This window comes from Ochotona princeps, chromosome 10 (genome assembly GCF_030435755.1).
Source record: "Ochotona princeps isolate mOchPri1 chromosome 10, mOchPri1.hap1, whole genome shotgun sequence".
In the NCBI taxonomy this organism is placed as follows: domain Eukaryota; kingdom Metazoa; phylum Chordata; class Mammalia; order Lagomorpha; family Ochotonidae; genus Ochotona; species Ochotona princeps.
In genome coordinates this window covers 38819806-38837337 of record NC_080841.1, presented here as the reverse complement: position 1 = coordinate 38837337, position 17532 = coordinate 38819806, and the positions used below count along the sequence as shown (strand labels likewise).

General features: G+C 46.1%; 1 protein-coding gene across 1 annotated transcript in view; it reads left to right on the top strand.

Moving 5' to 3' along the window:
- The window catches only part of PIP4K2A (phosphatidylinositol-5-phosphate 4-kinase type 2 alpha), a 161818-nt gene extending 146092 nt beyond the window's left edge, over positions 1 to 15726 (top strand). Inside the window, exons 7-10 of the mRNA XM_004578553.3 lie at positions 1283 to 1396; positions 9473 to 9716; positions 11403 to 11506; positions 13728 to 15726. Of these exons, the coding sequence (XP_004578610.1) occupies positions 1283 to 1396; positions 9473 to 9716; positions 11403 to 11506; positions 13728 to 13808 (543 nt within the window). The 3' untranslated portion in view covers positions 13809 to 15726. The remainder of the gene's footprint in view (positions 1 to 1282; positions 1397 to 9472; positions 9717 to 11402; positions 11507 to 13727) is intronic.
- The last annotated feature ends 1806 nt before the right edge of the window (positions 15727 to 17532 follow it).

Below are 17532 nucleotides of genomic sequence, written 5' to 3'. Positions count from 1 at the left end.
GGGGGACAATGCAGAGGCCAGGCCAGGAAGGCCTGTTACTTACTTGGATTGTTTTTTATTGGGTCCACCATTGGTAGAAAAGCAGCAGTATATGTGTTACCTTGGCTTCCTTTCAGTTGAAGGGAAGAGAACCATGGTTAGCAGAGGGGAGGGTGGAGAGGACTGGCTTTGAACGCTCCCAGAATGCATTGTGCGAAGGCCAACAGGGTTGTCACTGTTGTAAAACCACAATGCTCCTGATATTCTGGGCTGCGACAGAACTTGCAGTCTTTTCTGCTCATCACTTGTATTTTGACTGTTGCACGTTAATTAGCAAGTCAGTGCAGTTGACTTGCCAGCCCACCCTCTTGTTTACTTGTTGAAAATAGAACTTCTCATCATAATGTTTTATTTTTTTAAATGTTAGTTTTTAGTTCTTCTTTTTATTATTATTGGAAGGGCAGATATACAGAGAGGAGGAGAGACAGAGAGGAAGATCTTCCATCTGATGATTCACTCCCCAAGCGGCCGCAACTGCTGGAACTGAGCCAATCCGAAGCCAAGAGCCAGGAGGTTCTTCTGGGTCTCCCACACAGGTGCAGGCTCCCAAAGCTTTGAGCCATCCTTGGCTGCTTTACCAGGCCACAGGCAGGGAGCTGGATGGGGAGCAGGGCTGCCGGGATTAGAACCAGCACCCATATGGGATCACGGCACATTCAAGGCGAAGACTTTAACCACTGTGCTATCATGCCAGGCCCCATAATATGTTTTATGTGAAGTTATTTTCTCTTTCATTTCCTCCATGATGTCATGGTGAGCAGGACTGAGAAGTGCAGTTGGCTAACCTCTAGCTGTGTGTGTTCCCTGAGTCAGTGAGTTTCACTGTGGATGGGGCTTTTGTCAGATGGAAACCCAGCAAGGTGGAGGAGGGGAGAAATTGGGTTGTGCCAGAAAGAAGTGAAAGTGTCCTCAGCTTTCCAAGGACTCAAATTGTATTCCTAGAAGACTCCTTGCAAGAAAGTGAATCTAAGAAAAATAATTAGGTCCATTCCAATAAAAGCCATGTGTTACAAAAAGCCAAATGGAGTGGAATGTGTCTAACTTCCCTTGCTAGTGGGCCTGCTTCCTGTGGTCTTAGCTCACTGGTGCCCCCTTGCGGTATTCAAGCCACCTCACCATTTCATTGCCCTGGGTAAGACCCCTGCAGGGAACAGGGCAAACGTCAATTTCCAGGATTGGAAGGTGTATGCATCTTTAGATTTCATTCAAGCTTCTTTCTCAGTCTTTTTCTCATTTGTTTTAGGCCAAAGAACTGCCAACTTTAAAGGATAATGATTTCATTAATGAGGGCCAAAAGATTTATATTGATGACAACAATAAAAAGGTGTTCCTGGAAAAACTGAAAAAGGATGTTGAGGTAAGAAAAAAATCAATATTCAGGTCAGCTCCATTGTGTAAATGTCAAGTTTTTAGGAGACTTTAAGAAAATATTTTTTAGTCTATCTACTTAAGTCTGCAACTAAAGATGTGTGTGTGTGTGTGTGTGTGTGTGTACAAATTGAACTCATGTGTAATTATATTTTGCGATCTGGTTTAAAAAAACCCTGCCCTATCCTTCAAATGGCAAACGCCAGAAAGTACCTGCGTTCATTTGCTGGGCATCTCCACCCTCGGTTCGCAGTGCTAACGTTGGGCTGTGAGCAGGGTCTGCCCAGGAAGACCAGCTGGTCTGCAGCAGCCAGAATGGGAGCTGGGGGTGAGCATTTCAAACACAAATGCTGAGTGACTCAGAGAAGTAAATGCACTTTGGGCCTTTTCCCCTGTAAGCCACATCTTCGCCGGGTCGGCACAGTGCTCAGTCGCTTAGGGCTCTGTTAGTATTTCCACCAGCCCCCACCATGTCATGGGGCTCAGCATGCCAGTCTGGCCACATCGTGGGCACCAGGCTCAGGAGGGTGGCAAGAAATCACTGTGTTCTGGCGAGCTTTTGGTCTGTAATGAGAACTAGTGTAAGAAGTTAAAATAATACCTTTTCCTATAATTTTATTAGACAGGCGTTGTAGCTTTCCTGTTGAAATCCCTTACTTAATCCTTTTAGCAATAAATTCAGAAGGCGAAAGTAATTTTCTTGGAATTTGTTGAGTTTCAGGACAGTACAAAGAGATATCTCATTGACTATCATAAAACTGGGTTTTTCTTAGTTTTCCATGCATGTGTACTTCTTCTTTTTTTCTTTTGTTTTTTGCCATTTTTCTTCAGAAATTCTGCTCCTCGCCTAACAGCGGAGATCTGCTACTCTGATTAGCTTTGTGAAAAAAATTCTTTTTCTATGTCATTAAACAAAAACAATTAAAATAACACAGCTAAAAAAACAAAACATGAATGTCATACATTTGGTTGTATTCTCCATAAACAGGAGGTGAGCTTCCTTCTGCACCTGCTAACAGTTCTTTTCATTGCAAGATACTCACACCAACCAAATTAGTTCCTAATGATTTTTAGATCATAAATTGTTTTAATAAAAATCTTTTGTATTATCTCAACATCCATGATGTACATGCTTAAAGTAGAACATAGATATTGGTTATTTCTTTTTTCCCCCTTCCCTTCCCGCCGCTAAATATTGGTTATTTCTAAAATATACAAATGTCGACTGGTAAAAAGATTTAGGAAGTAAGTACAAGTTGTTGCTTTTATCCTGTAACATTTTTTTCTCCTTTTATTAATGAACACTTATTTTTTTTCTCAACTGTCGATAGTTATTATTCACATGTGTAGCAAGTCTTTCTTCTTTGCCTTGAGGTCAGCTTGATCTAACTGATGACAGGTTCAGTACCACAGTTAAATGAATTCTCTTTTGGATTTGTATTAATTCATCAGCAAATTTTTGATCCTATCACATTGTTTTAGTAGTTATGGTGACTAGCCCTCAGGGTTATGTATGACCTGCCAAAAAAAAAGGGGGGGGGAGTATTTTCTTCCCTCTGTTGGCCGTGTATCACTGTGCCATTTAGACTCCAGAAATAATTTAACTCAAGCAGTTCAAATTTACAGTTGAATTACATGAGGATCCTCTTGGGCCTTTTGTTGTGTCTGATAATGTCGTTGATTAGAGGATTGGATAGTTTAATCCCATACATGGCTCTCGCACTTAGCAGTTTTGTTGAAACAGAAGCAGGGCATAAAGTGTTCTTTCATTATGATTTTTCTCAATAGCTGGTAACAGTGTCTAGTTTTGAAATTCATGCAGAAGCATCATTAAATTTTTAAGCGGGTAATTACGGTGAAGTAGCTTGACATCTGATCTTGATAATGAGACTAGAATTTAATCTCATTTCCTTTTTTTATCAGCTCCCGTCTTTCTCATTTGGCCCAACTGCTAAAGTTTTTGAGTACAGTTTTTATTTGTTTCCTTAATCCTCAAAGTACAATGTCTGAATTTATTACACCTTAATAAATGATCTTTTTATTATTTTAGAAAACAGAATTGTCATTTGAGAACCTACCTGTTTTTTTCCCCATGATTGAAATCATGTTTTACTCATGACACATTGAATACTTGAGTCCACATAGCTTTGCACATAACTGAACACCCGAGAGTGCTCCGTGGACAAAGTGACCTCTGCTTTCCGCTGTGCTTATTGCCAACTCGGATCGTGGCCCTGGAGTCCCCTGACCTCTCTGGTCAGGGAGACCCAGGTGCCACATGATGCAAAACTGTGGTGTCCTCCTGCCTGGGCATCTCAGCCTTCTCATGGTGATGGTCCCACAGCATGGAAGTGAGTAGGCATTTTATGAGCATGCCCTTCCTGTGCAGTCCCATTTGCTTTCATTCTCAAAGTTCTCAAGGCTGGGTGCTGTGTTGTCAGCCCAGTTTGGATGGGAAAACCAAACGCAGAGCCACCGTGTGTGGGATTTGAGAGCATCAGAGAACCATACTCCTAACAACTCCAACATAAAGTGCTACTTAAAAAAAAAAATTTGTGAGATCATTTTTTTCCTGATACTCTAAAGAAAGAGGGTTATCATGTTTTAAAAGTAATAGAACCTAGTTATTATATAGAGCTGATCAGAATTTAAATTCTACCTCTGATGTGTTTGGAGGTGGTAGTTTAGCAGAACAAATGTGCTAGTAAAGTTAACCGGTGAAGTCTGTTAAATAGGCTAATTGGCTGCTCGCTGTCCACCTAATTTCCCGAGGATTTTGTGTTGGTCCTGGAAGAGATCATGAAAAAACACACTAGCTCAATGCTTTAGCACAATGAAGAATTAAGTATTAAGGAGATTAGATGGGATATGCTGAAGAGAAAAGAAGATGTGAGGTGTTGTTCTGGCTGGAAATTGTTGAGCTGCTGGAAAAAAAGGAAGAGCAAGGAGCCCAAAGATTTAAAAATCATCGTCCCTTTAAATCTTCTCTACTAAGAAGCTTTAAGAGAAGGACAGTGAAAAAGAACAAATCCAGAGAGTCCTCAGTGAAAGCTGGAGGCAGTAGGCCCCTCTCCACCACACCAGGCGTTCCCTCCGGTGGAATCTGTCTTCTCTCTTAACCCACAACTGGATCCAAGTGCCCGTTCTCCCTAACGAGAACCTCAGACTTACTGCTGCACATCATTACGCTGTGCCTCAGAAGAGATTTAAAAATAAAGTTTATGATGATGAGAGCTCCTGAATCCACAGGCTTTTCCACAAGAGTCTCCTCCTGGATCATCAACTTGAAGTTGGCTCCCCATTTTGCATACCAGATGGGGGAAAAAAAAGGTATTTTGCCCAATAAATCAACATTGACACCACTTCCACTGTTACATGCATGCAATCATGTCTGCTTGTTTTTCTTAGCTACCTTATCTTTATCTTTCCCACACGCCTCTGAGTGGTATTTTCCCATTCTGTAAGAGAAGTAATCTAGCTATAGAGCTAGTACGTCAAAAAAAGATATAATTTTCCATGGTTTCAAAACCTGGACACTTTGATGCTTCTTAAAAAAAAAAAAAAAAGGTTTTGTTTTGTTTTTTTAAAGGCAGAGTTACAGGGATGCAGGGGAGAGACTGAGAGATCTTTCTCCCACTGGTTCATTCCCCACATGGCCACAGTTACCAGAGCTGGGCTGGTCAGGAGCCAGGAGCTTCTTCCTAGTGTCCCACATGGGGGTAGGGACTCAAGCGTTTGCACCACCCTCCGCTGCTTTTCCGGGTGTATTAACAGGGAACTGGTTCAGGAACAACATGCCTATCCGATGCCAGCGTTGCAGGCTGCAACTTTGCCTGGTATGCCACAGCGCCAGCCTGTAATGCTTGAATTAAATAGCACCTGTAGTCTTAACCACTCCTACTTAACTTACTCTTAGTGAAATCTACACCCAGCCTCTGGTGTTTTCCGTTTCTACTTGAGTCTCATTGATTTGAAAATATATGCTAGTGTGCTTCAACTTAAAACAGTGTCATATGCAGAAAAAAACCATCATAAATGGAAAATAACATTAAGTCAAGAATGCATTTAATATACCCAGCCTACTAAACATCATGGCTTAGTCTACCCAACTCAGATAGGCTCAGAACACTTAAATTAGCCTGCAGTAATGCAACCCAGAAGTATTGGACCAAATATGAGTAACCCAGGAAAAGATCAAAATGTGAGATAGTTTCTACTGAATTTGTATTTCCCACCATCATAAAATTGAGAAATCTTGTAGTTGAACCATGGTCAGCTGGGGAGTGTCTGTTTACCTGCCCACGGAGTCCAGCGTAGTTTTCCTTGACCTTCTTGGGCTTATCAGAGCAGCTTCCACCCAAAGAGGTAGTCTTCATTTTGCTAATGGCAACCACTCACTACCTTCACATCTACCTGGCCCATTATTGTTTCCTTACTGGAGCAGGCATTTAAACCTGTGGCATGTGGTCAAGGCAGGTTGCTCCAGGCTGGCCAGTGTGGACACCAGGTGGATGGGAGGGAAGACAGCCTGGAGGCACACCATGGATAGTACAGCTGTCCAGCCCGTACACCAGCTCCCTCTCTGATCTCGGGCAAGTAAACCATGCACATCCCCTGGTTTTTTTATGTAAAAGACACACTTGAAAGTGTGGTTGAAGGTCATCCTTGTGAACGTGACGTAGACCTCTGTGAAAAGCAAGCACTTCTTTGATAGCACAGACAGCAATGTAGATGGTCTGAAAGTGCACCCCATAGCTGTTCCCTCTTATAGCACCTAACAAAGGTTTGGTTGTTGTTGCTTTGTCTGTTGCTTTTATTTGGCTTTGGGCATTATTTTCTAAAGGAAGTGAGTGGGGGGAGCAGTCGGGGAAATTGGAGGGGATGGGGAAGAAGAAGCAGGTGTATTAGGGTGCCACTGCCTGCCGTGAGTCAGCAAGAGTGGAAACAGCCAGAGATCTTCGTGAAGCTGCTGCTGTGCTCGGGAGAGAAACAAGTTATTCAAATACTCTTAACAAAAGAAAATGTGCGGCTAAGCCAGGTGCCAGAGACAAGTGCACAGGCCATAAGTGCCTGCCCCCCGGGGATGTGCTGCCCAGCGCAGATATGCCTTCAACTAGCTCTGGAAAATTCAGCTGGAGACATCTGGGCCTGGGTGAGAGGGCCAGAAGGGCAGGAGAGGTGGAGGAAGCTCTTCTCATGCTCTGGGCCATGATGAGATTTTGCCCAGGAGCAGTGAGACACCATTGACCACACTTAGCCAGGGGCGTGGCAGGATTAACTTGGTGTTTGCAGTACACCTTCCCTTCCCAGAGGACTGGAGGTAGGGTGTCAAGCAGCATCCAGTCTTTAATGCTTCCCAGGGGCCTTCCAAGCACCAGGAGCAAGTGGGGTAACAGGAAGGAAGGAGCTTCCCTGGCCAGCACTCAAGCCCAGCAGGGCTAGGCATGTCTTCAACCGGGTCCCCTCTCCCTGCGATGAGGAGAGGCTGAGGGAGGGGGCAGAGCCTAGATGAGCAGACCCAGATTCTGAGCTCAGATGTCTGGTGGCCTTGGAAGAAAAGCTGGGGCAAAAGTGGGTTTCTAGGTTATGAGGTACACTTCCCAAACATGGGGCCTGTGGGCTGCTGTGGAGAGGGAACAAGGACCCCTGAGTCTCCGGCGTGCATGCTGCTGGCTGCATGGCCCTCCAGCAGCTTGATCGGGCGGGCCTCAGAAGCCAGTTTTTTCTCTTTAACCCATCATTTAACTACAAGAGTAACAAGTAACAAGTTTTTTGGGGGGAGGGGACTGCTTTATTATTTTTTCTTTTTAAAGATTTATTTATTTTTATTGGAAAGTCAGAAATACAGAGAGGCGAAATACAGAGATAAAGAACTTCCATCCAATGATTCACTCTCCAAGTGGCCGCAACGGTCACTGCTGCACCATTCCAAAGCCAGGGGCCCAGAGCCTCTTCTGAGTCTCCCATGCAGGTGCAGGATCCCAAGTAACCCTGGGCCATCCTCGACTGCTTTCCCAGGCCACAAGTAGGGAGCTGGAGGACGTTAGCCACTAGGCTAACGCACTGGGCTATGGGGTGGGGAAGGTTGCTTCAACAGAGCCTCCAAGGATATATGACTAGGCACAAAGAATATGGGCTCTCTGCTTTGAATCTTTGGGTGCTCTTCTGCCTGTCTGAGCCTGTAAGCAGTTCCCCACACACGGAGCTGGCATGGGCAGGTGGGTCACTGTCACTGCACCAAACCCCATACCCACCTGCATGTCTCTTCTATGCCCGTTGGGGCTTTCAGCTCTCTGGCCACAGGTTAGTGAAGGGTCCTCTCCCGCTGAGTGTCTTCACAGGGCTTAGATGGTGCGAACTGCCCATGCACATGTGTATGTGGATACTTGTACGCACCTATGCATACTGATAACCAGCATTTGTCCAGCGGCTGATGGTAGGCCCTGACCAACAGAAGGAAAACTAGTCAAAGAGGCAGCCGCAGGGGTTTGGTGTCTGTGCTCAACGTGGTGACAGGTGACAGTGCTGCTTGCTCCGTGGCCCAGAAAGCAGACTGGATGCATGGGTGCACGCGAGCTGAGTACTCAGACTTAAAGGAAGTTTGTTTCTTAATCAGAATCTGCTGCTTTGCTTAAATCTCTTGCGTCTTCCACTCTCTACAGGGGGCTTTAGGTTTCCCCCAGAGGATTTATGGTTGGGAAGCCAGAGATGGGGAGCTTGGAAGCAGCACACCTGTGGGGCGCAAGTGAAGGCGCGTGGGAGATGGGGGGCTTGGGGGAAGGCCAGCGAGCTGTGCACAGGGGAAGGAGCAGGATCACACTTCTCTTAGGCTTCCAGGCAGAGCTGTGCCGCCATCGCCCCTACACCCCCCGCCAGGCACAGCACAAAGAAATGGCTCTGCAGGTCTCGGCAAATTGATTTCATTTGGTTTTCAGCCAGAAGCTCCAAGCCCTGTAATTTCATATGCCTGCCCTTTGTGTCAGGAAGTTTGTTTCCTAAATTCTATCAGAGCAGGCCAGAGGCCCGTCAGCTGCTCTGCATCAGTGGGCCGGGGGAGTGGTGAGAGTCAGGGCCAGGCACCCTCTGCACCCGAGCTGAGGGTCACAGCAGAGCTGGGCCCTGCACTGAACCCGCCAGCCGTGGGGGATGGGGAGATGGTTCTGGAAGCTGATTAGTTCCAGCCTGCCCTTGGCCGTGGCAGCATGCATACAGTCACACCACCCACATGTTAATGGGTCGGTTAGAACACTGCATTGAACGTCAAGTATCTGGGTGCATGCACTTAACAACAAAGAAAAGAAAAACTCTTGCCATGAACAGCCAGGAAAGAACTTGGCAGACAGGAGTAGAGAAACCCACAAAGCTAGCTAGCTCTTGCCCCACCTTGTACTGCAGCCATGGCTGGTCCAGGAGAGGCAGGGATGAGCAGCAAGAGCCTTGGGCTGTGGGGGCCTGGCAGAAAGCAAAGCACCTTCTTTTCTTCTGCTTGGGTCAGAGGAAGGCTGAACCGCAACACAAGGACTGCATTACTCACCAGAGCGTTGGCACAATGCGTCTGCTAGTTGATTGGGACATTCGGGCTTTTACTTATTTGTGATGGACAGCATAATAATCTACTCCACGGACTGTGCTGAATTTCAAAGTCCTCTCAAACTCTTCTGAGACTGCTGGAAGCTTCTTGGGAGGTCTCTGGTTTTTTCCCATTAGCCAAGTCTTAATTGTCTGGGGCTGAGGGGAGGCGAAACTTTCTCTTCCCTCCCTCCATGTCTCTTTCTGGCCAGTCAGGCCTTCTGCTCTCTGATCTAATCCAGCCGGGTCCTCAGCATCTGGCTTTGCCCTTCAGGGATGACAGCACTAGCTCTGGACCTTCCCAAAGTGCAAGGCTGCATTTTTTACCCAGCAATGCTATCCAGGAATGCTGAGAGTATCGTCCAGCAAGGCTTCCGGCTGCCCGTGTAGGAGGCCCTGTGTCCTCTGCTGCCCCCTCCCTCAAAGCCTTCCCCGGTGCCTTTTCCTGAGCTTGCAAATCCTAGTTTTTGTCTGACCGTGTCGCCTCTCCCCACAGTTTCTTGCCCAGTTGAAGCTCATGGACTACAGCTTACTGGTGGGGATTCACGACGTGGAAAGGGCTGAGCAAGAAGAGGTGGAATGTGAGGAAAACGACGGGGAGGAGGAGGGGGAGAGCGACGGCCCCCACGCGGTTGGGACCCCTCCGGACAGTCCCGGAAACACGCTGAACAGCTCACCACCCTTGGCGCCAGGGGAGTTTGATCCACACATCGATGTTTATGGAATTAAGTGCCATGAAAGTAAGCTTAGTTACCATTGCCTCCTTTTGATAGCTTAAGTGGTTTGATTATTGTTAGTTTGCTTTGTTTTGCTTTTTGCATCGTTACCTACCAGTAATCAACCCTAATACAGGTGTGTTGTCCTGCCAGACTCAAGCTCTGGATTCAGGTGACTTGACAGGGGACAAGCCTGCATGAGAGGAAGCCATAATCTCCGCTTCTGAGATGTGATGGGAACAGGTCCCCAGGTTTAGGGGAATGGAGCAAAACCACAAACCATCTTATGTACACAGCACACATAGGCATATGTGCACACTTTTATAGAGAGAGAACATGTGTAACAACTGGTTTAAGCCTTTTTTCTTTCCTTAGCAGTCTTCTTTTATATCTAACTCAGAAGCACCACAGATCTGCCCTGCGGTGGGCACATGCATGTGGTCCACTGCAGCCCTCAGAGCAGGTCCAGCATCACTAAAAGCCACCCTTCCCTCCTCCACCCCAGTGTGAAAGGAGAGTTCCTTCTCTGCACTGAGGCTGTGTGGAGTCTGGGGGAGCTTCTCTGATTCTGACTCCGAATCCCCCCTCAGCCCTGAAGGAGTCCATGGCCTTCTCTGAGGTCAGGTCCATTATTATTCTTTTTTTTTTTTTTAATTTATTTATTTGTATTGGAAAGGCAGATTTACAGGGAGAAGCAGAGACAGAGATAAAGATCTTCAATCTACCGATTCCCTCCCCAAATAGCCGCAGTAGCCAGAACTGAGCCAATCTGGAGCCAGGAGCCAGGAGCTTCTTCCGAGTCTCTCATCGAGTGCAGGATCCCAAGGCTTTGGGCCATTCTCTGCTGCTTTCCCAGGCCACCTGCAAGGAGCTGGATGGGAAGTGGAGCAACTGGGACACAAACGGGAGTTCCTGGTGCTTGAAGAGGGGAGGCTTAGCCAGTTGATCCATTGTACCAGACATGTATTATTCTTAATCCTCAAGAGAATATCAAAGTGGTTAGCCATTTGAACGAATATTTCACCCTGCCATTGCTACTTATCCACAAAAGTATTAATGGTTTGATAAAAGCAGCCTCTCTCTTGAGTAGCTCATTACTTATTCTTCTTATTCTTTTTCCTTCTAAAAAAATGCTTGGATGGCATTTTTTTAACCAAATTGATTCAAGTTACATTTTGTTCTATTTGCTTGCCAAAGTTGTTTCTTTAACACAGAGAGCTAGATGTCATCAAATGTAGTTTTCTTTCTCTTCATAAATTGAAACAGCATCAAAGTTTTGGAACTGAGTAGAAAGTAGATACTGGGGCTGTTCTGTGCCTTTATCTAGTTCCAATACTACATCCAATGAGAATGAATTATAAATACTGCGTTTATGGTAGAAAAGGATTAATAAGCACAATTAGTTCCACTTACTTCATAAAGTGTTTTAAAAACAACTTTACATAATCATTAAGGACAATGCAAATTACCCCAAAAAGTAAAAAATAAAAAGCATTCAATTCCACCCTTGGATCTCCAGTGTTAATATCCTGGGATTTTTCACTTTGTAAGTTGCAGGCGTGTTGGATAGAGAGCTGCGCTGGCCAAGAGGACACACAGGAGTGGTCTGACTCCTGCACTCCCAGCCTCCCTTCTCCTTGCTGTCACAGTGCCTGTATCTCTGGGTGTACCACCCCTGTTCCCACGGTCACTGCTGTCCTTCCTTTGCAGACTCACCTAGGAAAGAGGTGTACTTCATGGCCATTATCGACATCCTCACTCATTACGATGCAAAAAAGAAAGCTGCCCACGCTGCAAAAACCGTGAAGCACGGCGTAAGTAACTCACCGGCCTCCTTCTCCGGCCTGGGTCCTTGATGGCATCCGCATAGCAGGGACCCTCTCCTTGCTCCAGACGGGCTCCTCTTCTCTGCTGAGATGTCCAGAGCCCTTCCACCAGTCTCCTTCCCGGTGTGGGGGGCCGTGTTCTCATGCACGGCTTAGAGCCAGCACATGCCAGCTGCTAATCCCCACCCTCCCGGAAACTTGTTGTGGCTGCTTGGCTGTAGTCACTGAGGTTCAGCCACGTCTTATCTCTTTCCAAGTGGAGGACCCTGGTGGCCACATGCATCACTAGGAATTGACAGATTCCTTTGTATTTGGAAAATGTTCCCAAGATGAAAGCGATGGAGATGGTGGTTTGGATGCAGAGCACTGAGCACTGAAGCACAGTCCTCTGCTTGAGACACTTGGGAAACATGCAGGATTTGATTTTGATTTCTTTTCCCATAGTGAATGATGTGGATGTTTTTTCCTTTCTTTTCTTTCTTTTTTTTTTCTGTCACCACAGCTGTTTGAGGGCAAGGTCCAAATTTGCCTTCATTGTGCCTGCTCAGAATTGCACTGTGCTAGACACCAGTTAACTTGCTGGCCTCTTACCAAGCCTGCAAGGGGATGGTTGTGGCTGTCTGCTATGAGTGGAAGATACCTACAGCTTAGAAGAAGTGACAGCTTCAGGAGTGATGCATGAGGCCCTCAGCAGGCAGAGACTCTGAAAGGCGTCCTCTGTAGAGCCTAGCCTGCTCGCTTACCCCCAGCCCTGGGTCCAGACCCCTGCTGTGCCCATGGAGCCCCTGCTGCCCGGCTAGCCCTGGCATTTCACTAAGTGCCAAGTGTCCATTCTAGGCTCATAGCATGCGGACCCATTTTTGTCTTTCACAGAGTCCCTGGTACACAGGCAGACTTGTGCTATTCATGCCCACTGACTGGCAGGTGCTTCCCACATGCCAGGTGTAGGAGGGAAACCCAGACATGCACCAGAGCCAGCAAACTCAACCCCAAGCCTTTTCTTCTTGAAACTCTAGGGAGCTGCCATCGCAGAAGTGGATTCAGGCCTGAAACTAGATTCCATTGCCAAAGAAATAGTCTAGCCACAGTGTCTGCAGCCTAAGCCCCTGCCGTGTGCAGCGTGGACTTCTGCAAGAAAGGCACACATCATGTGGCACCAGCAGTTGCTTGGTTCCCTTCTAGAAGCCACCCATGCAGCCCAGGTGCCATCCACTTTCCCCACTTAGAGCCTAGTCAGGTGAGTGAGGTCCCACAGTCCCCAACACTCATCTCTGGGAGAAAACCACAGAGAGACTGTAGAGTCCTGGGGCGGGATCCCTGCTTGCTTTTTCCACTTGTGTGACCTGGAGGAAATGCTCTTTGCCCTCTCCCAGTAGAGGGATTCTGATGTCTTGCTTGATGGGATTTTATGAAGCTGATTGGACAGGCCCAAACACTGGGTAGATCCTTCCTAAATGTCTGTCCCTGCGTTATACTCCAAAGGATGCAGCAGTGTGCATAGCTAGTCTGCCTACTAAGCAATAGTCAAGCTCCCTGTTATTACCACATGGTCAAGAACAGCAGGCCATTTGCAAGAACAAGACATCGTTCTCTACAAACAAGTCTTGAACAGTCTGTAGCACCAAGTTCCACCTCAAAGGCCTGGGCTTCTCCAGGAGGCCCTAGCAGCTCAGGTCTAGAAATGACAGGAACATGGCTGTGAGAAATAGCCTGTGCTCTGTGCAGCTCTGTGCGATGGAGCCAAGAGGAAAGTAGGCCCCCTCCCCCATGAGGAGTTGCAGGAGCATCCTATGTCCCAGAGTCACACCATCAAGGTCTCCCTCTCACTGCGGCTTACAGGTATGTCACCGTCAGCTGCCCACAGCCCACCTGCTTGACACATAAAGCTGTTGTCCCCAGTGACTTTGGAATGAGAACTGCACAAACCTTTCCGTTTCATAGGAATGTCCCAAACGTGGCTGATGCGATTGGAATTCGCAGCTGCCACAGCACTCCTGCCTGCCACACAAGCCTCATATTCCAACTCAGTAACACCCTTTGGCCACAGTAGCCACGAGGTTTGGAGTCACATGAGAGCAGAGGCTGTAGAGTCCTGAAAATCACTGGATTCATTTTCAGGTGCAGTTGGGAATGGCTGCGGATGCTGAGTCTTCATCTGGGGGGAAATCATACACATTGTGTTAATCTTCCTTCTCTTTCCAACGGGCAGGCTGGAGCGGAGATCTCCACCGTGAACCCAGAGCAGTATTCAAAGCGCTTCTTGGACTTCATTGGCCACATCCTGACGTAACCTCCCGAGCAGCCTGGGACCGACCTGAGCATGGGAAGGACGGAGGTGGCTTCAGTGTAGGGAAGATGAAAAAACCAAACTCCATGAAGCACTCACCTTGCAGGAAGCAAACCTCTTTGTTTACATCTTCAGGCCAAGATGACTGATCTGGGGGCTACTAGCTTTCACAGCTACCTGACATTTCCCAGCATCGTTCTAGCTATCTCCAACTGTGCGTGTGTGTGTGTATGAATGTGTGTGTATGCGTGTACGTGCTCACATTTTACAATAATTCATTAAATAAAACCAATCAGCTTGAATCAGAATGTGTTCACAGAAACCCTCTGATTCCAGCTATGGGTGAATGAGTGAGTGAGTGAGTGAGCGAGCGAGCAAGTGAGCGAGTGAGCAAGAGAGCCAGCACATGTGGGGGGAGGGGAACAGGAAATGCATGCCAGAGGAACCTCATGGGCATCACACGATAAACTGTGGATCCGTATATATATATATATATTTTTTTTCGAGTTGAAAGATGTGAGACAGTGTTCATAATAATAATGAAGACAATAATAATGAGAAGGATGGTGATGATTTAAAAAAAAAAACCTACTGCAAATGTTACACTTCCCCCCCTGCATGCCCAACACTCCTTAATAGTTGTCACTTCGACCCCAGCCATGATGGAAGAATACCAGCACCCTTGTGTGTGCCGGTTCAGAGCTCTGTCCCCACCTGCACCATGTCACGGAGCAGCAGGCCCTTCCTGCTCTGCCAGGAAGCTGATGCTGCAGGGACTCTGGCTGGACATTGATGCCTCTGGAAATCATGTCCGGGAGAACAGCTTACTCCTCTTTCCTCGCCTGGAGCCTCTCTGTGACACCCTTCTGTTGCAGTCTAGGATTTAATACTAGGAAAGGAAAACAGCACCAACCTGCACAGAGCATAGTTTGGGGCAATGGTGTCCACATCTCCCCCTGGGGGAAGACAAGCACAGCGCTAAAACTCTCACCTTTCGTCACCCAAGGCGAATTGATTTCCAAGAAGTTTATGTTTGGCCTGTGTTTAAACAGTGGCATTTTGTTATTATGAATTGTCCTTTTAATGAAGACCCTCAGTTTTACTGTTTACATGATCAGGAAAACAGGGATATTTCTGAATCTAAAAATGTAATATACAGCATATGATATTTTGTTTTGAAGTTTACATGTAAAGTCATTTTACAGTGTAGGTGAAATGTTTGTCTGATTTTGAGATTTATCCCACAGTCACATTTTTAGGTGAGCATTTTATTCACAAGACGTAGTAGTCAGTCTTTGATAATAAAAGGAAAAAGATTGTTTGGTTTCCTTCAGATATAAATTTATCCATTTAATGATGTAACCCAAATCTGGTCATAGAAGTTGATTGCCCTAAACTGTGCTGGTTGTGTTTAATCCAGTTGTAAATTTCCAACACAGATCATGTATTTTACCAACTTCCTGCACTTTCTGAAAGGCATCAGGCTAAAATATTAGACTTGCTTAGAGTAGCTTATCAATTTATATGCTGTGCTAATGCTGTGCCTTGGAAATTCCTGTTGAAACCATGAGATGGTTTTGGTAGACAGTTTCAGGAAAGGGGGAAATATCCCTCTTCAGTAATCAATTACTTAACAACTCACCCAAGTCCTGTGCCATGCTGCCTTTGCCAGTAACTTCAGGGCTCTCCAGGTTGCGACTGTGCCCAGGGAGTGTGGGTTGACATCACAGTGTCTCTGGAAGCCAGCAGCCATGCCGCCCCCACCCCTATCGACTTTCCATAGATCTGTTACCCTTTACAGATGATGTTAACACCACTGAACATAGTTGTACAAATCCGCATTGTGTGTATTTAATTGATTCTGTCATTTGGTTTCCTCCCACCCCTGCCCAACACACACACACACACACACACACACACACACACACACACACCCATTAATTGTGTTCTCAAATTCTGTGGTTTCTTTGACCCTGAAGTGAAGATAAGGTACCGTATACATCATTTGAGTAACCATTTCCTTTGGTGGCCAATATGTGTATGCCTTTAGAAGTTTACAAAATGCTTTACTTTCATCTGTAACTGTCTTTGTCATTCATTTCTGTTAATGAACTATTGGACAGAGTGAGGAAGTTTGCCTTGTATCTCCTAGTGCTAACAATATACTCCCGTCATGAGCCGGGCTTTACAAAATAAAGCACTTTGATGACTCACAAGATGCGTCCCGACACTCTCTGTCTCAGTTGTTGTCTCAGTGCTGCACACCAATTTCAGATCCTTGAGTAGAACTGAATTCTTTTGGGGTTGCTGGAACCTTTTCCTCGTCTCTGCATTGTTTGATCAGTAAATATTGATAACTTTCCCGACAAAATTGACTTAACTACAAGATGAACAGGCAGAAGGAAAAACTCTAAATGGCTATTCTATAAAATCATCTCTAATTTTTAGCGTTGATTGGCCTGACTTCTAGGTGACAGCGTTTTTGGGAACTTGGTGAGAGTAATGTGGAGAGGACATTCCACTTTCCTTGGGAACAGGTTAGAAACAGGCCTGTTCTAATGTGACTGGTAGGGCTGAGAGTGATAGGAGCATAATGCATGTTTCACATTGCTGGGTGCAGTTTGGTTCACAAGGAGCAGAAAACCGCATCCAAGTGACCCGGCTCCGTAGGAATACACAGGCACACACACCTGAGACAGTATCAGCACCCAGAGGTGCAGTGCCACACAGGGATCCGTACCTGGAGTTTGTTCACCCAAAATGCATTGCCTTGGGTGCGAATGTTATGAATGGGTGTATGTGGCGTCACTGTGGGCTGACTGAGAAGCAGGCAACTTCCTTTCCATTTTCCTTGTGGCTGATTTAAATGAACGTTCATATGCACTTTAATTCGGTTAGGTAAGTTCCTGGATTAAAAGTGTTCCTACACCTAGGAAATTATTTCTAATTCATTAAAGGAGAAAAATTGGTCAGAAGTTTGAATTCTTGGAAAGAGAGGTAAGTGGGAGAGATGAGAGGCGTGTGTGTGTGTGTGTGTACGCAGTGAGACCCAAAGTTCAAATACAGAATTAAGCTCTTGGGAAATTGGACATCTGTGCTCCCTGAAGTCTCCAGCACCACTTCACACAATCTAGGAAAATTTAATTAGCCCAAAATTAGTAACTTGAGCATGTTCCTCCTTCCAGATCTCAACTTATCTGGTCCCTATGTCTTCTATCTGCATCTGCTTTTTAAAAAGTTTATATTTGAAAAATAGAGATCAGAATGGGAGAAAAATTTCATCCAAAGGTTCACTTCCCAATTGCCTACAAAAATTAAGGCCCAAGCCAGGCCAAAACAAGGAGCCCAGAACTGCATCCAGGTGTCCCACATGAATGTCAAGAATCGGGGTTCTTGAGCCGTCACCCACTGCCTACCAGTATGCATTAACAAGAAGCCAGAAAGGAAGCAGAGGAGGAAGGACTCAAACCAGCACTATAGTCTGAGATGTAGATGTCCCAAATGATAGCTTTAACCACTGCAGCACAATGCATACCGATTGCCCTCATCATAAACAACATATTTAACCTCAGTCACATAATAGGGAGATGGCTACATTCAAAGATATATACAATCAGGGGTTCGATATGATAGTTAAGATGTCCCTTGGAACCCTCATTGAATATTGGAGCAGCTGGTTCAAGTCCTGGATTTGCTGTCTGTTCCAGGTTCCTGCTAATGCTCACCC